The sequence below is a fragment of the Scatophagus argus genome, chromosome 2, assembly GCF_020382885.2.
Source record: "Scatophagus argus isolate fScaArg1 chromosome 2, fScaArg1.pri, whole genome shotgun sequence".
NCBI classification, from domain to species: domain Eukaryota; kingdom Metazoa; phylum Chordata; class Actinopteri; family Scatophagidae; genus Scatophagus; species Scatophagus argus.
Genome location: NC_058494.1, coordinates 20965906 through 20987031, shown reverse-complemented (window position 1 = coordinate 20987031; position 21126 = coordinate 20965906). Strand labels below are relative to the sequence as shown.

Here is a 21126-nt window from a genome sequence, read left to right as displayed (position 1 = left end):
ACAGATAGAAATGGTGGACTTGGAACATTTTTATTGCTATTTGATCCAAATGAATTCTTAATATCCTGCGTTAACAAATGTTAAGAGAGAAGATGAAAGCACGACAATTGCTTTGTCCAAGAGTGGTTTATTTTGACAGCTGGGGCATTTTTACACGTTTGGTGTTTCACTTGAGGTCTAAATCAGAATATTAAACGCTATTCTGTTCTGTCGTTTGACATTTAAGTGACAGCATTTACAAAGAAATACATCTAAAAAAAAACAAAACAAACAAACAAACAAAAAAAAAACAGGCAGGGTTTAGTCCCCACAGTGCTGCATGATTATGAAACCAGTGCAGTCATGTGATGTCTTCTCTCATCATCATCATGACAAGTTGGAAGTCTGACCTTCCGCCAGCACACAGTTTGCCATGCAGGGACTGAAGATTGCAATACAGCAGCAGTGCACTTGAGGCTACACTAGGGGCGGAGTTTGACCTCTCAAGTCTCAAAACATCCCTAATCCGCGTCGGACACTCTGGCACAAGCCATCAACTGGCCCCATTTGTGCAGCAAAGGGACGAATTTTCACCGAAATAACACTGCCCCGATCAGCTGTGTGAGGCGTAGCGGCGTACGGAGGCTCTGGCTGCCGCCTGTGTGCGCGTCGGAGGGACTGAGGGTGAGGGTGGGGGGGGGGGGAATGCTGCACTATGACAGATAGTGCGTTACATGCGTCTGGACGTATCTGCAGTCATTTCTAGGCAGTTTCATTGGCAAAAGGAGTCGTGTTATTGCGCCTGCGGTGGACGCGAGCAGCCAAGTGTGCGCTTCTCCTCAAGGTGAGAGCACTTGTTTTGTCGATGCCTTAATGCCAGTTGCGGCATATTTGTGCTACCGAAGCTGAGCGGGCGCTGTTCCCGTGTACAGCTCGCCGTGAGGCTGGTGCAACGCCGGCAGCGTGCCTCCGCTTTGGGGTTTTAATGCAGGGAAAAAAAAACCACAGCATGGAGGGGAAGAAATCAATTTCACTAACAGATTGATGTCCTCTTTATGAACACGAAGATGGGCGCTTATATCAGACGTTATGGGCCCATACAGGCATCACATGGTGTCAGAGGGGTTAGAGCGGAAACACATGTGGGCACTGACACCGAAAGTAGGCTTTAAAAATGTGACTTTGCATGGTGATGAAGACGTTTGAATCTTCATGAAACATGTCATTTTGGGAGCTGGACTGTCTTTGAGGTTAATTTTAAAGGTAAGTAAATGAAATAAACAACAACATAGAAAAAGTTTTACTGACAAGCCTGGAACAAAATGAAACTGCATGCATGTTGCAGTTTGACATCCTGGTGAAAAATCCTAATTTTATGCCTAATAATAATTGAAAAATGTTGATTTTTCTCCCTCTGTGTATAAAAATTTACAGATGTAAACAAACCAGTGCAGCATCAGATTTAATCGAAAGTGAGTTGTAGTCTGATGTGGGACTTTGCTGCATGTGTTGTGTGTGTTTTACAGGAGTAACAGGCTTCAGCTCTGTGTTTTGGTGGTGACATGAGACTCTTTATTGTAATTTGTCCCTTGCATTACTGACCTGTCATTCTGTCTCTGTGTTTTTAATAGCTTTTTCTGCAAACTGTAGCAAGTATGAAGCTATGGAAGGTAAAATGCAAATAAAAACAGACCCCAGGGCATCTGAACATGATCAAGTCATGTGTTTTTTTTTTGGAATTTAATTGTGTTTTAAGACCGAAAGTTAATCAAGTTGAGAGAGAGAGAGCTGGTCTGAAATTTGTTGAAGTGGGAAGAACTGGCATGATGCTGCCATGTTTTTGCATCAGCGGGTGTGGTGGTCACAGTTCAGATCGACCCTGGATCACAGAGGTGGTACGCAGCTCAAAGTTCAGGTTTCTGAACATATAACAGCATTTACAATTGAGGGTGTGAGAATGAACTCCTATGAGTTTTGCGCTGGGTTTATGTTTGTATGTCTTTTTTGTTTATGTCTCCATTCAATTCAGTTCAGTTAGCGCCAAATCACAACAAAAGTTATCTAATGACACTTTCCAATTAGAGCAGGTCTAGACCAAACTCTTTAATTTAGTGTTCAGTACAGAGAGATCCAACATTCCCCCGTGAGCAAGCAGCTGGCGACAGTGATGAGGAAAAACTACCTTTTAGAAGGCAGAAACCTTGGAGCAGACCCCAGCTCTAGGTGGGCGGCCAGCTGCCTTGACTAGTTAGGTTGTGAGATGCAGGAAATGGTCACATCACTGTTACCTTTTCCCCTCCACCTGTCCTCAGGTATTGTCCAGTTGCCATTCAATGTCCAGTATTACGTGGCTGAGGCTGCCTTGTGGCTGATCCCGAAAATGCTTTCAACTAACCGCTCCGGACGTGCGTGGGGATGAAATGGATGGAGCCAATGGCCAGACCAATGCACCAGCTCCCACCTCCCAGCATGTCCAGCCGCAGCAAGTCTCCCCCCAAGTCTGGAGAAGGTGGATGACACGATTCATCTGGCGTCCAACCAAATCAGTCATTTAGATTTGTGATGTAGTGACAGCAGTGTCTAAGATGAACTGAATTTTTCATCCAGGGTTGTTTATAATGCCTCCATAGTGCCATTCAATAACACACATTTTGATATTTTTTTAGTTAAGTGAAGATTTCACTGGAATATATGGTAGTTTGAAATACCACATACACAGTACTTGTCATATTGTCAGCTGCAGGCTCTAACTCCAAGACATGGGTGAAGATGTTCAAAAAACCTGGAGGAGGCCTGAAAAAGTCCTACCAGCCTGGGAGTATGCTGTCCCTCGCACTCACCAAAGGCCTGCTGAATGAGCCTGGGCAAAACAGCTGCTTCCTAAACAGTGCTGTTCAGGTGAGAAACCATGTTCTACCAGCTCAAAATCATTGAAAATTTAATCATTGAAAAAAATATTTGCGCTTGCCTTGTAAATTTAGTTTTAAAAGTCTACACTGTAAAGCCAAATAAAGCTATTTTTGACCAAAAGAAAAAAAATCTTATTCTTTGTTGGTTAGCTTGTTTGTTTGATACTTTGACTCAGCAAACCAAAATAATGAGCTGAAAATGACCAAAAGCTGAGAAAAGCTACAGCGCCAAGTGATAATTTTCAGTGGGTTTGGCAGTACTAACAACTGTTTTATGTTACACAAAGGCATTTAATATCAAAACTATTGTTTATAAGATCTTTCTTTTTAACTTGAGCTCCTGAAACTCTTAAAAACTAAATCAAACTCAGTTTCTGTCAGTATTTTAATAAGCGTGCTGTTAAACCTTCACAGGTGCTTTGGCAGCTGGACATTTTCAGGAGAAGTTTGAGGCATCTCTCAGGTCACTTCTGTCTTGGTGATGCCTGCATTTTCTGTGCTTTAAAGGTTGGTATGATTCTGTTCCTGCCAGTATTTGTAGTACTGTTGAATATTTTTCAATTTCATCAATTATTTCTCCGTGATACTGATATCTGATACAATCTGATGCTGTAATAACTATCCATGAAAGTAAAAATTGATCATGTATTGTAACCCGGTGAGGAACAAAAGTCATCTACAGATACCCTTCATTTTTGGTACAGTGACTAATCATTGTTTTTCTTTCTCAGAGTATTTTCAGCCAGTTTCAGCAGAGCAGAGAGCGTGTGCTTCCCTCCGACAGCCTGCGTAACGCCCTAGCTGAAACTTTTAAGGATGAGCAACGCTTCCAGCTTGGTCTGATGGATGACGCTGCCGAGTGCTTTGTACGTTGACGTTGTGCCTTCAGCTTTTAATAAAAGTAACACTCAGCGTGAGGCCTTTCCACTGTAAGCTGTATACTCTAAATGTAATTTTATATTAGTAGCTGTTATGTGACAGCAGTGTTGTTATAGAATTAGGCAAGATGCACATATTCGTGTTTGAGTGTAGATAAATGAATGAGTTTTTCAGGCTTAGACTGACAGTATTCTTCATTTTTTTATGTGTTATGACTTGTCTGTGCAGGTGTGGCAGTAGTGCACATTCACTGTTTTTGAACTGTGGTTTGACTCTTATTTCTTTCATACTAGGAGAACATCCTGGAGCGAATTCATTTGCACATAGTTTCAGACACTGCGACCGACGCTTGTTCATCCAAATCCTGCATCACCCATCAGAAGTTTGCAATGATGCTTTATGAGCAGGTAACATAGTTTTTATTTAATTATCATTATCATGTGTATTAATGTGAAGAAAATGAGGTCAGTGCTTTTTTTTTTACACTAGAAAGAATGATTACTACAACCAGAATCATAACAATAAAGAAACATTCCTACAGTTGCTCTAAAATTTCTTGTTTACTAGAATATACACAAAATGTAATCTGTAAAATAATGTGCATCTTTTCTTTTGCAGTTTGTGTGTCGCTGTTGTGGTGCATCTTCAGACCCGCACCCATTCACAGAATTTGTACACTATGTATCCACCACTGCTTTATGGTGAGTACTTGATTCACTGCCATGGCTTTAAAAACGGGATACAAAAATCAGGCCAGAGTGCTAATCCTGATTTAAATGTCAAAAGTATTAAATAAGGTTACTAGAAAATTATTTGATTGCAATTTTATTCAATGTCCTTCCTGTCCTTTAACAGCCATTGGTTGAGTCTCTTAATAAAAATAATTTCTGTGGTTCTACAGTGGTACATACAATATGAACATTCATAATCCTTGATGAGGGGTAGCGTATCCCTTTGGCACCTGAACAACAGAGCAGCACATATGCTTAAAGTCCTCATATTACCTTGAGATGAAATAAAAACTTAACCTTAACACACACATTTATAATCAAAGATTTGACTTAAGTTTCACCACAGGTTGACGGTGTCAAATTGCCATTGGTCCCCATTTTTGTAAAATATAATTTTAAGTTCTTTTCTCTTTTATGCAAAGAATGTCACTATTTAACTTCTTTTTTTATATACATGTGTGCTTTGAAACTAACTGAATGTTAAAGATATCAAAAAATATGAAATGTGTATTATTTTCAAATATTATAAATTTGGGGTTTTTCTAATTAAATGTGAAATTTTAAATTACAGTACTGGATTTAATATGTAAAATCTCCCCGTAAACCACCTGCCATTGTGTGAACCATCACACTGTTTGCACTACATCATTCCACTGTTTGCACTACATGTATATATATATATATATATATATATATGCCATAAACTCTACATTTAAAATAAAGTTTGTGCTGTTTGTGTTAATTTAAGTATATGTTTATTTTGAGATTATAGTCTGCAGTGTTGTTGAACTGGACAGCAAAAATGTTTTTTCCCAAATCGTTTGAAAAAATTAAACAAAATTTTTGTTTTGGTTAAAGATGTGTAGTATTGTATTGTGCTGAATATAATAGATGCAGCTTTTGGTAAGGGTGCATCTCGATTTAAAATATTTCATATTGATTACTAGAAAACACTTTTTGTCTGTTACTGCATCAAATACAAAAAACACTGAGGTCATGGAAGGTATCCATTGAGTGGAAAATATCATGAACAGAACTTTTTCACAAAAAAAAAAAAAATCCAGTTGATTCGTAATGATATTCTCTGTTTTTATTCCCAGCCAACAGGTTGAACGCATATTGGGGAAGAACGAACAGCTCAGGTCAGACATGTTTGGAGAATTGCTGCAGGCAGCAAACAACACGGGTGACCTGCGAAGTTGCCCGGTATGTGATGGTTCGTTTTATTGTGACGTTTTTCTTAACAAATGAGACATTTTTTGGTCAAAACATCTGTTTTGTGGATTCACCCATTAGTAACCTCTGATTAGTTACAGGCTGCCATTAAAATTCTAAATAAAATTCTAAATAATTTAGCTGGACGGTTAGCATTTAACTGTAAAATGGACGCAAAAACGACTGTTGCAGCTATGCAGAGTACACTCTGTGCTTTGTGCTGTGACACTGTAGTCGAAGCAGCCGGAAGGAGATGGTGCCAGACTAGTGTTAGGATATAAATAGCATTAAGGGCATATCCACTGTTTTTCTCTCATCTGTATTTGCTACTGCTGTCTTCCTCTGCAGTGTGCATCAGTTTGGAAAAGCTGAGTGCTCTTCTCCCTTTATGCATTATTCTCCCAGAGACTGCAAGCTCGAGCACTGAGATTATGATCCCAATGTGCAGATAACACATGCTGTCTGACTCTTCTGTGTCTTTGCAGTTGTCAGTATGACATTTTTGAGATGATAAGTCACATGACTTTCATTTTAGTTTTGTCCAGGGGTGTGTGTGTGTGTGTGTGTGTGTGTAGCTACAACCTACCTCTCTGAGACTTAAAAGACAAGAATTATTGTAACATTGGCTAGCTGTGTGTGTGGGTTTGTGTATGTTTGTGTATGTCCTGGTTCCAATCATTGTGCTAAGCTACATTTAGGCTAAATACAGCGACTTGCCTATGTTTAGAAAAACTGACGCTGAAATCCTGGTTTGGTTTCTTCAGACATAGGGTATATACAATCATATTGTGATACTAAACTGCAAAGTATATTTAATTTCATCTTTTAAATTTTACTGAGATGTAGGAATTTTTTTTCATATGTTTTTCTAAATATTTTGCAGAGCAACTGTGGTCAAAGCATCAAGATCCGACGTGTGCTCATGAATTGTCCGGAGATTGTCACTATTGGATTTGTATGGGATGCTGAGCAGTCTGATCTTACAGACGATGTCATTTGTTCACTTGGCCCACGTTTGAACCTGTGTGGGGTAAGGACTGACGCAAATCCCACCATGAAAAATAGAAATGTATTATTTGCACCACTTTTATAGAGAAAAGTTACTATAGAAGTTGAATGGCCCTGCCTTATATGATTCAGGTTCTCACGGACAGCATTTCAATGACTATTTTATGACTTTTGTCCATGGACTAATAATGATCAAGGTCAGTGAGCTGTAATCTTTCAAAAAAGACTTCAATGGGCTATCAACAACACAGTGATAGATTTTATACTCATAGGATTTAACGTCTGCCAAAGAGCAATATTTGGAGATCAAACTTGTCTCGCTTTCCTCTTTTTTCAGCTTTTCAACCGCGTCACTGATGAAAATGCCAAGCGGAGTGAGCTGCATCTGGTGGGGATGATCTGTTTTTCGAGTAAACATTACTCAGCCTTTGCCTATCACACCAAATCTTCAAAATGGATGTTTTTTGATGATGCTACTGTGAAGGAGGTTAGAAACTCTGCTATTAATCTGCTTTATCCCTGTTCGAAAGGCTGCTGCCTGTTACTATGTGTTACATGCTCTTACGTGACACTTTCCCTCTCGTCTAGATTGGATCCAAATGGAAAGATGTTGCCTCTAAATGTATCAGGGGACATTACCAACCACTTCTTTTATTTTACACAAATCCTGAGGGATCTCCAGTGTCTAATGAAGATGCACCAAGACAAACCACCATGTGTCCCCGGTACAAAGCCCAAGTAAACGGTGACGCAACAGGTAAGACAATGCTCTAGTTAACGATCACTGAAAACTAGCTCATCTGACAGACATTTAAGATATGTTTGTCTAGATGTGACATTTATTAAGAATAATTATTTATAAGCCTCAAAAACCCTTCACACCTTCACACCCATTATATATTACTGCGTACTAAACACAAACCTTGTCATGGATTATTAAAGCAAATGCAGAAAAAACACTCAATTTTTTGTTGACAGGTTTTGATTGACCGCATGACGTGACAACACCTGCAAGTCAGTGACTTAGTTTTTCAATGAATGAATGAATAAATTAATTCATTTACACAAATCAAGAAAGGCATAATCCACCAGAAACTGTATGATTGTCAACCACATCTCTGTGGAGTTTGTTTTTTTTTTGAAAAACCCACAGGTGCACAGTCTTTGACCACCTGGAAGTAAAAGTTATTTCACTCCAACAAACTGCAATCTAGAAACAATTCGTGCACATTCATTTGGAACTGGAATGATGCCTTTACATCACTTCTTATACTTGGGAGGGATCGTGTAAACATCTTTCGCATGCTGCTCAAAAACCAATACATGATGTCTTAGCACATGCACCCCTAACCCCTTAGTACATGCAGATGCGTGTGCTAAGGGGTTCAAACTAGCAACATTTTTGTTTTATTTTTTTCACGTTTATTGCTGAAATACATATCATTTATGAGAGGAATGCAGTCATGGACATTAGAGAAAGAGATGCACTGCTGGCCAATGTAAGGTGTACCCCGCCTCTCGCCTGTAGTCAGCTGTAGTCAAGCAATGGAAAATCAGAGAAGGTTGTGCCCACATCTTGACAAAAACTTCTCTTCACCACAACATCCCAAATCAAGCTGCACTTGACTTACACAACCGGCAAGACGATGGGAAACAAACTCAGTGATGCTCGGTGCCAGACAAATAAATGACCTTGATCATTAAATATTTTAGATAGAGCTGCTATGAACATTTGATATGCATATAACGGAACTTTGATTTTCATTTATGTTATTATTTTAAAAACACTAGTAATCTTTGTAAAGTGACACAAAAAACAGTCCTAATATTACATTTTTGTGGAGTATGCAAGCAGATTTTCCTGACTCTCACCGTAACACAGATGATTGTGTGCAAGAGGTAACATAAGCAGCTCATGTCCTGCTCAGTCTACCAGCAAAAGGGTGTACATGAATGCAGCTGTACACATGACTGTCAAGTGAACTTTCCACTTGGATGTATACAGTACCTTTTTCTGATAACAGAGGTCAGTTGCTGTCAGACAGCAGTCACGCTATCCTTTGTGATGTGTCAGGAAATCTGAGGTAAGAGGAAACTGCAGTGTAGCGTATTGAGTAATAATCATTAATAAGAGGTCATGATAGGGATCAAAATATCAATTTAGATTTATCTTATAATGTCATTTGTATTAATCCAAATCTGAACATTTTTTCTGAAAGAATCACTAAGTAAAATTAAACATCAAACAACCATTACCTCTGACAAAAAACGATTTCACTCCGTAAATTACATTTATGGTTTGCATTGGGATTGCAGCAGTGCTGTTAAACCGCAGGCAGGGAGATTGTCCCGCCCTGTGTGCTGGCTTGAACTTGGCATGAGGATGATGCCTCTGTTGCACGCAGATTACCACCCACGCCTCCCTCCCTAATCCCTACTCCTGTGGCCAAACGTACTCATGCTCCTGCTCTCCTGCTCCACAGTTCTCACTCCTCCCCTAAACATTTCCAATGTTTGCCTCCGTTAATTTATCTGCTTTTTTACTTATTTATTTTTTGCAATGGCGCCTTGCCTGTTTTAGATAGATTGTATTGCTTTAGTGTGTTACACTTTGACTGGCATGGGACTGGATTCTTGTTTTAATGAAAACATGTGTAAGTAATTGATTGTTTTGCTTTAGAATGATATATGGCTCATGTTTTTTAATTATTATAGGTATTTTATGCATGATGTACTGGTATCTCTTTTGTCAAATTAGTTTACTGAAATTCTATTTAGAAGTACATAGAGACAGTGGTTTTATCCACTGTCACTACAGAGACAAGTGACCTGCAGTGTTATATTGCATTACTAAGCCCGACAGTCTTAGTATAACTTAAGACAACATGATGAAGAGTATACTGGTTAACTACTTGGAAGTTATGTCACTAAATCTAAATGTAGTAACTGTTAATGTTGGAAATACTTAAATGTCAACTTTAGCCTGCATTAACCACTCTTGAAATTCATAGTACTATAGCTTACTCACTGCTCTACTTACTGCTGTTGTTATACCCAACAGACATGCATGTGCACACAGCATTATGCAAGTTTACTTCATGCTTCACAGAAGCTATTTATTTTACTGTGATGCTTTGCTCTAGATCGTAACAAAAATATGGAGCACATTTGTGAAATACAGGGCTAAATAAAAAACAAACAAACACAAATTTAAGAAGAAACAATATGGCACAAAGTGGTCTAACTAACATGCAGACGGGAGAAGAGTTGAAGTTGAGAAGTAAATGTGAAAGACAGTGCAGCTGTCGAGTGAATGTGTTGATTTGGAGACAGATGTTTGCAGTTCACGACATCTCTCGTTTCTCACTTTGACCTGCTTGCTGCAGAGGCAAAGAAACATGCCACAGGGCTGGCAAATGTGGCAACGCTAGTGTAATTTTAAGATTGTTGATGATGCACTGGCATCTGTTCTTTGGTAAGTTTTTGTTTTGTTTCATCTCCTGACCCATTTTCATCAGCAAGCATAACTGGCCTTCATGGCAAGAGACCCAAATATGTCCTCTCAAGCTACATGCCTCTGGTGACCAACACAGTGTGAACTGGGTTGAGCACAGTACAAGGTACAGGGCTATTATATATGCTCTAACAACTCTGATAAACCTCATATGTTGTTAAAGAACTCGCTGTACCTGCCTACATAAACAAGTCATGGTACAACCTAATTGGCTGTTCGGACCCCATGATGCGTTAAAGGGAATTCAGGTCCAATTAGCACTTATTTACTATTTGCTTCATGGTTGTCAGCAGTCAGAAAAGATTACCGAAGAGCCAAAAAATAAGTCGGAATTTAAAAGTACAATTTTCCACATTGCAGAGCAGCAACTCATCTGCCATTTAAATTTCTTTCCTCAGTGAAACGTCCCCTTGGCAGTCCTAACAAATTCCAAGAACCTTTCACAGAGAATTTACAGAGGGCAAGTGAAACATCAAAAAAGGATCGAGGTCATCGGAAAACGGATCTGTCGCAACACAAAGGTAGAGTCTGCATCATAGGTACAAGGGAAACTGTGTTAGTAAAGGCAAAAACAAAGACATACAGGGAAAAGCCAGTGTAGATAACAACTGGTCATCATGTTTGAAATGGTCGTTCCATAAATTATCCATCCATCCTTTCTCTCTAGAGATGGCCCATACAAGATCTTCATCTCCAGAGAATGGACAAAGGCATCCTGTGGAGCAAAAACTAAGAAGCTATCCACGCACTGAGAAGTCATCAAACCATTCGAACAGAGGATCACAGGAGCCACGTGGACAGTCCTTCAGTACACAGGCTGGTGGGCATAGCCGAAGGAACAACACTTCCCCAAGTCGCCATGATCAAGAAAGCTATCAGGAGCAATGGGAAAAAAGTGGAAGTGAAGGAAGTCGCCATAAATCCAAGTCTACTTGGAGACCCATTCGGGAGGTGTTAAATGTGGACACTGTACTGAACGAACTGGAGCAGCGCCGTCAACAGCAACACGACAGCCCGCGGCACAGTAAGCCTTCATCCCATGAAAGAGTGCACACTGAACAAAGCCGGGACCGTGAGCGGGAATATGTACGAACTAGGGAAGATCGGAAGCAGAAGTGTTTAATGACAATTTATGAGGATGAGCAGCGGCATGAGACGGAGAGCCACAGCTCTGTAGAATCGGAGAGCAGGGCCAACCAACAGAGGAGCAGCAGACTTAAAGGTGGTCCTAAGACACTGCTGCGTAGTGATACCTGGACCATTCAGAGGACAGAGTCTGGCTATGAGAGCAGTGATAGGCTCAGCAGTGGCTCCACCAACCCTGACTCACCTGGTGTCGATGGTTTTGTTGTTAAAGACCAGAGATCAACACCAGGAGCACAGCTTGAAAGGTAAGAAACGACTTTATATTGTTCAGTGGACTTTTTATAAGGACAAATGGAGGTGTCATGTTCAAGAATGTTGGTTACATATCGTAACCCTAGGTTATATGTTATATACACAAGTAAGCATACTTTAATTTTCTTTTAACTAAACTTGAATGAAAATATCTGTGGATATAGTTAGAATCAATTAATGAGAAATGTTGTAGAAGTGTTATTGACAGTTGAGTTGGTAATGCCTGCATTTATGTAGTAAAAATGTGCTTTAAGTGACGTTAAGAGGATGAGCTACTAGGACCTACTGGTAATAAGTTCTAAACTTGTTTGCATACATTCTTGTATAATTACCAAAATTAGATACCTAAATTAAAGTTCAAACTTAATGGAAGTTTTTTTATTTAAGTCTTTTCCTTTTTTTTTTTTTTAATCTTTTAAATGCTTACTGTGACAAAACCAAATACCAAGCAAAACGACAAACAAAACAAACGTGTGATCTCTGCACAATGCCTTTTAAAACAACAATAATTCAGTCAAATAAATAACATTTTTGGACATTAGAATCTGTTGAACCATGAAGGTTTGTTTGAATAATTTTAGATAATTTTTGCTTTTTTTTTTTTTTCCAGTCAAATACAACAAAAAGGAGGCGAGATCAAATCAAATTTAACATCCTCACCTTCTCACAGTGGTAAGTTCCAAGAGTTTGAGGGTTTCCATAAATGTTTTTGCTTGTAATAAATGTGCGTGGAATATGCTAGTTGTAACTTGCTATCGTAAATGTGTAATTTATGAGTCTTTATACTGTCATAAGTTTAGTTTGGTTTTTATATAGTAGCCTGACGCTGTGTATGCAACAACTTCATATCAAGCCAGCTTTAAAAACATAAAGCCAGTGACAAAGGAACATATGACTGCTCAGGGTCGATTACATCTCACATCTAATCTGCAGGACTCCCAGGAAAAGATTTACAGGGAAAAATAATAATTTGGTTTTACAGTCAATCAGATTTGTAATAACATGATATACACACTAGGCTGTTTCACCAGTTTTCTTTTAGTGTAAAGTTTACTGAGTATTTATAAACACCCTGCATAATTTAATATTAAAGAGTTTGAAACTTTATTACTTTTTGGTTTATTTAAGTAGATACCAACCACAAGAGAGCAGAACTTTCCCGTTCTTCTTTTCTTATTCTTTCTTTCTTTCTCTATAGTTCTGTTGGTATAACAGATGAAGTGTGAGCTGTCTCTGATAATTTGAGAGTAACTGAAGATTGATTGGTGCCTGAGTTGATTTCCGAGCTTGGACTGGCTTCTTTAACCTCTTCACCCTGCACAGTCAACCCTGCACAGACATTAATCTGATGATAATCCCACAAAGCTCATTCAGATGGCACAGCTGGACACGGCTACTGGCATTGTCTTAAATATTTTTCTGTTTCACACAGTGCTTTGAGTGTGCTTGTCCTTGATACTTTATCGAGGCTCTGTACATCTCGAGCCAGTGTTTCCAACCAACAGTTAAAGCTTTTATCCTTGCATGGACCTCTCCAGGGCAACAGCAAAGAAAAAAAAAATGACACATCTATTTTTAAAGAGAAGGAATTCAGCGGCACAGCGCTGCCTCTCGCTGTGCTGGTGCACAGACTGAGCGAGCTCATTGGCTCATCCAGCTGTGAGAACGTCTAGTGAGATTAAAGCTCTGCTGCTGCCACCTTGTGTCTTGAGAGGACATCAGTTTCATAGTCAGAGTTTGTCTCTGCTTGGTTTCTAATTTTGATCAGTTTTGCTTTATTGTACACATATAAGTCTTCCACGTTCACAGGGAAGAAGAGTAAGGATTAAGTGAAAATATGTGTTTGAGCTCTAATATTAAATTCAGAGAAAAAGAAATCTGAAAAACTAAATCTGACTTAAGAGACTAAATCTGCGATGCGAATTCTGAAGGCTCTAAATGTCTCTTCGTTGATTTGTTTTTCTTCCAAATGTTTTTTTATTTGTTGTATTCTTGAGATTTTTATCTTCTGATGTAGCTTAAAACATTTCTGTGTATAATTTTGTTGTGACCAATTTTTTTGCACATGCATACAGGCTCTGCATAATTTACCTCCAAAGAGCAGGAACCATCAGAAGATAAAAATACATTAGCTTGTGAACTAATTAGAATATGTAACCAGTTATTTGCCACAGTAGAGCCGACCTTTCCAATGCTAATGCTTTATACTTTTTATATTTTCATTTTTTTATTTTGTCTCTTTTCTTGTCTCTATGTTTTCATCACCTTTGTTTTATGTTTTATAGGTAAACATCAACCCAAACCTCAGGGAAAGAACCATGACCAAGTTTCACATTCACATCAAAAGTGCAGTCCAAGTTCGAGGTAGTTAATAATAAATCAAGTATAACTTGTTCTAGTATGTACATATAAGGACTCATAAATTAGATACCTAATACATTTAATGATCATTTTCATCTTTCTCTGTAAAACTTCTGTCTTGTAGACGGAAATCAAAGTACACTTCTAGTTCCTCCAGAAAAGCAGAGAGGGACTCCACTGGTTCAGATAACAGGCAGGGTCAGCAGCAGGAGCTGTCAAACTGTAGAGGGCACACTGGAGAAAGTACAGCCCTGAGGCACATCACAAAAACCAGCAGCTCAGAATGGAACAGCTCTGATGATCTCGCTCTCTCTGAGCCCGAAGACCGAGAAAACACGTACCGATCCAGCAACAGCGAAGCTGTCACCTCCGAAGCTCAGTGTCCTCACATAACGCTGCCATACCACCCTCCCAGCAACGTGACTGCAGAGCCTCTCCACCTGAACAATCAGCGACAGCTCAGTGTAACAACCTCGCCTCACCTTCGAACGACCCAGCGGATCTCCTCACACCAAGGTGAAGCAAGCCACGCCGTGTTCCGTCCGAGGATGCTTCAAGAATCCTATCCATCAAGCCCTCGTCTTCCATCCATATCTTATTTCAGTCCTCACAGGAAGCCTGACATTTCAGGCCTCAGAACCTTTTCAGATGCGAGCTCCAAGTCAGGCTCTGACCCGGAAAGGAGTACCCCGTCATCGTGTGAAAGTGAGGAAAGACTAACTGGATGCAGAGTGGAACAGGCAGGGCCAGCTCAAGAGGTTTCTCTGACAACGTACTTCAGTGTGGATAACTGTATGACAGAAACATACCGTCTCAAGTACCACAACCAGAGGCCTCTTGTCCTTTCTGCCACTGTGCCGCGGACAGTGGCTGCGACTGAGCGCAGAGACACAAGCCACACACTCCCCACTGACACATACTCACAAGATGTGCCAAAAGCCAGACCAGAAACAAGTAAGCCTCTCTCAGTACGCCTGCAAACTGGAATGTAGGGCTAAGCATTGTGACAGCATACCGTGAGATCATACATACGAATGACAACTGGCGATGTTGCAAATAAATCAGGACTGTTGATGTTGAAAATTAGATTTGTGATGATTTCTGCATCTTTTAATGAAGTAGGCTCATTTGTCACGAATTAGATGTGCTGCTAAGAACAGACAGTCCTGCCTGGTCATATCGAATCCGTTAAGAGTTTCTCAATGAATTTTCAAGACAATTTAGGATTGCACCATATATATACCAGTAACACAATATAACATTACATATTGAAAAATACAAAATCACCATCTAGTTTTCTGTTGTGGTGTAAATGTACACGCAAGGCGATCCATAAACTATAATTTAAACTAGATTTTTCTATGTGTTTCTTTGCAGGCCATAATAGCAATAAACCCACTGCAAAATGGAACCCAGTGACAGCCAAAGGACTGGATGAACGTGGTTTTTTATGAGTGTTGCTTGGTAAGGTTTTACTACATAGATGGACAGTCTTCAGTAGAGTGCTAACTGGATGCCAAAGAGTTTCACAGAATGGAAATATGTTCCAAACTGAGTGGAATTTATTTATGCAAGCTTGTCACATCAATAAAACCTGTTTCTAAATGCTGCCGCAAAATGTATGACGGACTATCAACTATCACATATACTGTAACTGTCTTCCATTGTTCCGTAGTATTGCTGTGAGGAGATTGCGTTTTGTTTGCACACGTGGTTTTTGAGTTGTTATTACTCTTTTTATCACCTTATGTCAAGTTTAATTTTTTTTATTGATGCAGCAGTTCTAATTGTTGCAAAAATGACATGGTGTCATGGCATGAGAGCTTACAGTAAGCCACTGTTAGATTGATTATGTTGTCGCCTGTACAGTAAATGAAGATGTCATTCTACCCAATGAAATAAAACCTACAGGCAGAAGATTTGCATCAACAGCAGCTGATTTAAGGTAGTTCAGTTATTTGTCTGGGCAGCTTACTGACTTTATGCATACTGAGGGCTTTAGGGCACCAGGGAACAGACATTGTAACATTTACATGTATTCATTTACTGATTTTGTTCAAATGTTATAGGTTTAGCAGTTATTTTGCAACATTTATGTGTCAGTGAAAGACTGAGTTCTGCCCCTTAGCCTACCAGTCAACCTTTTTGAAAGATTTGTAATATTTCATTGTTTCAAACTATACTATATACTACATGTATAGACATTTGAGAGATACAGTTTCTCAATACAATACAAATCCAGTAATTTGTTGGTGTGACATTGTGCAGGCGGGGCAGCGCTCAGGTCATTCAGTAGGTCAGCATATACTGTTACGACCACGTCACCTCGTGTATTCTACCTTCGACTGTGCTGGTTCTTGTAATCCTTTTTTGTAATTCTCAGTGATGTCAAATTGTATTTTTTTGAGTCTTCCTTTTAAAGTTGACAGATTTAAACAGGTCTGTATTTGCAGGTATTTTCATAAGGACGCCTGTATAATTAATATGCCTATCTGATATTGAACATACAACACAACAACTATTCTTGTTCATAAGACTAACGTTCTGAAACCTGCATGTGGCCTTTACGAAGTCTTACAAGCTGTGTGTGCAGCATTAGCATGAGCATGATAATACTGGACATTGAGTCCAACAAACATGAACTCTATTGGATTTTATGTAATTGTAATTATATGAGTTCGGTAATTGAATTTTTTTTAATTTGGGAACTTTTTTAACTCTTGAATGTTAGTCTCTTTTCTTGCTCTTGCGAGGACACATACTTGTGATTGTGCATCTGTTGTAAATAGGAACATACGATGCAAACAATGTGTTAGAAAACAGCCGACTGTCCGAGACATACTATGCACTCACTAAGGAATTACTTTAAAATCACTTCCCAAGGAGATTCTGATACTTTTAAGTCTTTGTGGTCTGTACACCCAACATTCCTGAGAGCACATAAAAATCTGTGTTGTTTTCAGATATCGATATTGGTTTTCCTCCGTGCTCGCCACTTTTTTTCCTAAACGTCCTGCCACTTATATCTGTTTTTTTTTCTTTCTTATAGCCACAGTAACTTTTGTCCAGGTATTTCTCAACTATTCTAACCACACATATTTAGTCACTAAATTTGCTGTGTTTGTGTTTGTTGTGGATGTTCTGTCTGAGGATAAAGGATGGTGTTTAGAGATTTATATAATTACACCTCAACTTGTAATTTGAGCATCTACTTGCATTTGTCATGTTTTATTTGTTGACACTGGTCAAATTCAACAAAAAAGAGAGTGAAACGTGATTGAGCTATTGAGAATTACTATGATTAAGAAATCTAATGTCACATAATATAAGGACGTCTTTACACATGTTGATTGTTCTGTAGTAATTACAACCCAAATTCCAAAAAAGCTGGAACGCTGTGTGAAACTTAAATAAAACAATGTGATAATTTGATAATCTTTCTGAAACAGTACAATGACGGTATAATTAACATTTTCACAGTGTCTCGACTGTTTTTTGGAATGTGATTTCTTACATAATGAAGTTTATGTCATTTATTTACAGTATTTGTCCTGTTATTTAATTATTATATCTGATAAAAATGGAATTCAGTTGTTTTTACACACGTTGTGTTTTACATTCAGAAATTTGTGTCTTCAGTTGTATCAAGAGTGCCTTGACCTTTTTGGTGTTTTTTTGTTTTGTTTTGTTTTGGTTTTTTTTGAATAAAACCAGAGTTAGGGAATGAAAACACTGAATGAAATGGGTGGAGGATGTCATGCAAACCTTTTTAAATATGCAATGCTAATAGTGACATATCTGATGACACACCTCTGTGTGCACCATTATACTGTGTGTGTGTGTGAGTGTGTGTGAGGTCTACTATTAAAAGCCCTTTCAGACTTTGGACTGGTTTCAGTTGCAGTTGGCAAAAGGTTGACAAAGGTTGGTTCCTGTGGTTTCTGTGCTGCAGAAAGTGGCCAGTGCATCCCACATCCTGGCTGGCAAAGCTATTCAGTTTTAGCGAACCCAAATGTACAACAGCAGAAAGATTTTGCCAGTGCTAAACTTACTTAAATTATTATAATAGATATTAAAACTGTATACATACCTGTGTGTCTGTTTGTGTGCAAGCTTGAAAAAAGAATCAAATTATAGGTTTACTCCCAGGATTGCACCCAGGACACCCAGGATCTGAAGTCTTCAGTCACAGTGAGACTTTATTTTATTTGAGAAGCCAACAATTAGTTGATGAATCGATTAAAAGAAAATGAAATGTGAAAGTCTTTGGCTTTCAATCTGGTGGTTGGACAAAATAAGTACTCTAAAGACATCGTTTTGGGCTCTGAATGATTGTGAACATTTTTTAATATTTTGTAGACTAAACACTTAATTAATTGTGAAAATAATTCAAGTGATGATAATAACTGAGACTGTTCTTTTTGTCCCGTGTCACATAATGTCACAGTTGGCATTGCATCAGTCCATACCTTTTCTCTTGTGCTAAATATGCGGGGACGGAACCCAATTAGACTGCATTGCATCAACACTTTCCGCATTATGTCACTGATTTTATTTGCTGAGTTCCTGGCTGATGTAGCCTGATGTGTTGGAACTTTATGCCTCACTGAATCTTTTTTGTCATTTCTCTCTGTGGTTAGGATTTGGCCTGATATTACTGTTGAATTAAGTTGTTGGTGCTTCAGTGAATGCTTCTTGACTTATGTCAGTACCAATCAATTTAAGGAACAAAAAATATATCTGTCTACTCTTTATATTTTTGTAGATAATATATATTTATTTTTATTCATTGTTGAATAAAGTTTAAATTATTGTATCACTATTAATTAGTCATTTGACTGTGTGTGTCAAACCTCTGCAGATCCTCATTTAAAATGAGAAGTTTGATAACTTGAATATAGGAAAAAAGAAAAACAGAAAACAAGCAAGTTACAGAACGGCTTTATTACTTTTGGCTTTATTAAAACCCTGTGAAATTCAAAACTTTCATACACTGTACAAGCCTTATGAGTAATGAATTGCAAATGAATTCATTTTAAAGAGCATATTGGTACAAGTAGTCGGTAGTTCAACACAATACTGTATGTGATTCTGAAGTGAAACAGCTCAGTTTCAAGTTCTGCCGATCAGTTTCGTCTAGGCCCTCTTGAAAATCCTCTTTGCGTCCACACCTTCATAGCTGTAGCTCTGTTGGCAAAAGATGATGTCAGATATGGTTATTATTCAACTTCATTTGTTCACAGTATCAGCACATGTAAGCCGACATGAGATTTTGACTGGGTTATGTATATTTAAAGCATATTACAGAATCTTGCAAAAGAGAGACAGCCAGAGTATCAAGCATACAACTGAGAATAACCTGTACCCCAGTGTCCCACATGTTTGTTATATATGGGCTTTGGGTGCGTTAATTTCCATAACCCTACCTGTATAAGTTCATCTCCTTGGACGATTCTGGTTGTTAGCAGTTGCTTTCCATTGTCCTTTCTGGTGAATGTCCCCTTCAACATGTCTCCCTCCAGTGTCCATGAGCCCTGTGGGGTGAAACATGAAACTTACTCATGACTTGAACACTAAGTGGAAGAAGTTTTGCAGAAGTGCAAAGGTCTGGTTCACAGTTTTATGGCAGCGAGTTGAAATCAGCCTTGCACAAGGCGAGCACGGTAAAATAATAAGTCAAGCATTTTGCAAACAATTATTTCCTGCAGGTCAAAGGTTCAAAGTCCAAGTGTTTACAATTAAATGATGTGTAATAGGTGTAATAGACGAAACACAAATGTGCCCCACTAGAGGCCGCTTTTGCTTACTGATAGTTCTGTTCCATCTGCGAGGCTGTATTCAAAGGTGACCCCCAGGGTGAAGTCTATTTCCAGTGTGCGGAAACTGCTGCTCTCCTTGACATGAAACGAGTCTCCATTCTGTTGGAGGGTTATCTTGAGGTTGTCGTGAGCAGCCAGCTTCCTCTTCACCATGTTAATTCCTATCAACAGACAGGTAGAATATAGTCAGTAGAACATTAAGAGGACGTTTGTAAGGATTTAGCCACTTTTTGTGTATGGGTAGTTCCTTAGTTTGTTTACTTGCAGATTAGGGTAAGTAGGCACAAAAGCAAAAATCACAAGCATGTTCAGTGGATCTATGTGCTACCAAGTCTTTGCAAGACCTTAGCTCCAATACTTAGTTCAGCCACTTTAAAGACTGAGGTAAATTACTTTAATACTTAAATTTTGTCAGCAAACATTTAAAAATAAATTAACCAAATAAAATGTTTGCATAATTATTTCATTTCCTGCCTTACTGGGATTTGACTTAAAAACTGTCTTCATTAATATACCGACAAGCTGCACTTTATCAACTGCCCCATCAGGTTGTGATTACAGTAGACTCTCTTTTCTACGAATGCATCAAATTCCACATGTCCAAAAAAAAAACAAAAAACAAAACAAAAATGCCACACAGTCTTTGGCATTTTAACAGCAGTCTGACATCACTCACCCATTTGTTCCATGAATTTCTCATAGTTGTCATTGCGTTCAACTTTCCAGGTGCCGTTGAATGTCATGGTGACTGTGAGGGTGAACTGGACGACTCTGCAGCAAGGAGTGTTTTACTCAAAGTCTGACACTCCTTTTAAACCTCACACCGTCTTATCTCATCAACTGTCCGAATGCTGATGTGGCAGTTTAAAGCTCAAATCTTCTCAAGGCAGCATCCAGAGGTGCAGCTGATTGGACAATGCCAACTGCTAATGCCAAACCTGAACAGAGCTGTGCTGGACACAGTTAACAGCGGCTTTAAATACTTTTCTCATAGAATGGCTGAGATCCTGTTATACCTGTAACTCTGTTTGCAAAGGGTGTTGGTCATAGCTTTAAGCACATTAACAATAAAAGCAATAAAAAAGCATTCAGTGCAGAGCTGCGGTATTTGAGCACAAAGCATTCAAAGCTAATGAAATGAAAATCTAAAATACGTTTTTTTAATTTACTCAAAACACAACTGTGTACAGCTCTGTGTATTTAAAATTAAAAGTCGAATCATATGTGAATACAGTTTTCACACTGCTTTAAATCTGTCTATCTTTGATGTAAATTTGCTAAATCTCTCCTCACTAAGATTTTACTGGAGTACA

At 38.7% G+C, this 21126-nt stretch overlaps 2 protein-coding genes across 4 annotated transcripts; one reads left to right on the top strand and one right to left on the bottom strand.

Annotated features, from left to right (window-relative positions):
- Window positions 1-408: 408 nt before the first annotated feature.
- Window positions 409-17875, top strand: usp53b (ubiquitin specific peptidase 53b). 3 transcript variants are annotated; one of them, XM_046417552.1, is made up of 17 exons: window positions 409-823; window positions 2292-2488; window positions 2723-2877; window positions 3303-3395; window positions 3620-3754; window positions 4061-4174; window positions 4386-4468; window positions 5599-5704; window positions 6597-6743; window positions 7059-7208; window positions 7310-7478; window positions 10634-10756; window positions 10903-11626; window positions 12244-12305; window positions 13919-13997; window positions 14119-14948; window positions 15372-17875. In XM_046417552.1, the coding sequence occupies exons 2-17, from the start codon at window positions 2395-2397 to the stop codon at window positions 15446-15448; spliced, it is 3141 nt and encodes a 1046-aa protein (XP_046273508.1). In that variant the 5' UTR covers window positions 409-823; window positions 2292-2394; the 3' UTR covers window positions 15449-17875. The 3 variants fall into 3 exon arrangements, with proteins under 3 accessions (XP_046273508.1, XP_046273490.1, XP_046273499.1); XM_046417534.1 differs by having other exon boundaries at window positions 2717-2877; XM_046417543.1 differs by lacking the exon at window positions 409-823 and adding an exon at window positions 1808-2202 and having other exon boundaries at window positions 2717-2877.
- Window positions 17876-18929: 1054 nt separating this feature from the next.
- fabp2 (fatty acid binding protein 2, intestinal) lies at window positions 18930-20797 on the bottom strand. The gene is made up of 4 exons (XM_046417564.1): window positions 20490-20797; window positions 19802-19974; window positions 19421-19528; window positions 18930-19181 (listed from the first exon to the last, which is right to left on the bottom strand). The coding sequence occupies exons 1-4, from the start codon at window positions 20554-20556 to the stop codon at window positions 19131-19133; spliced, it is 399 nt and encodes a 132-aa protein (XP_046273520.1). The 5' UTR covers window positions 20557-20797; the 3' UTR covers window positions 18930-19130.
- Between the last annotated feature and the right edge of the window lie 329 nt (window positions 20798-21126).

Bases quoted from the DNA above. Each gene is read 5' to 3' on its own strand.
- usp53b (XM_046417534.1), top strand. From the start codon at position 2,395: ATGAAATGGATGGAGCCAATGGCCAGACCAATGCACCAGCTCCCACCT. The intron at 6,744-7,058 runs GTAAGGACTGAC...CTCTTTTTTCAG, and splicing joins CACGTTTGAACCTGTGTGGG to CTTTTCAACCGCGTCACTGA. The intron at 7,479-10,633 runs GTAAGACAATGC...TTCTTTCCTCAG, and splicing joins AGTAAACGGTGACGCAACAG to TGAAACGTCCCCTTGGCAGT.
- fabp2 (XM_046417564.1), bottom strand. From the start codon at position 20,556: ATGACATTCAACGGCACCTGGAAAGTTGAACGCAATGACAACTATGAG. The intron at 19,975-20,489 runs GTGAGTGATGTC...GTCTGTTGATAG, and splicing joins GAAATTCATGGAACAAATGG to GAATTAACATGGTGAAGAGG. The intron at 19,182-19,420 runs GTAGGGTTATGG...TTTTGCCAACAG, and splicing joins AAGGAGATGAACTTATACAG to AGCTACAGCTATGAAGGTGT.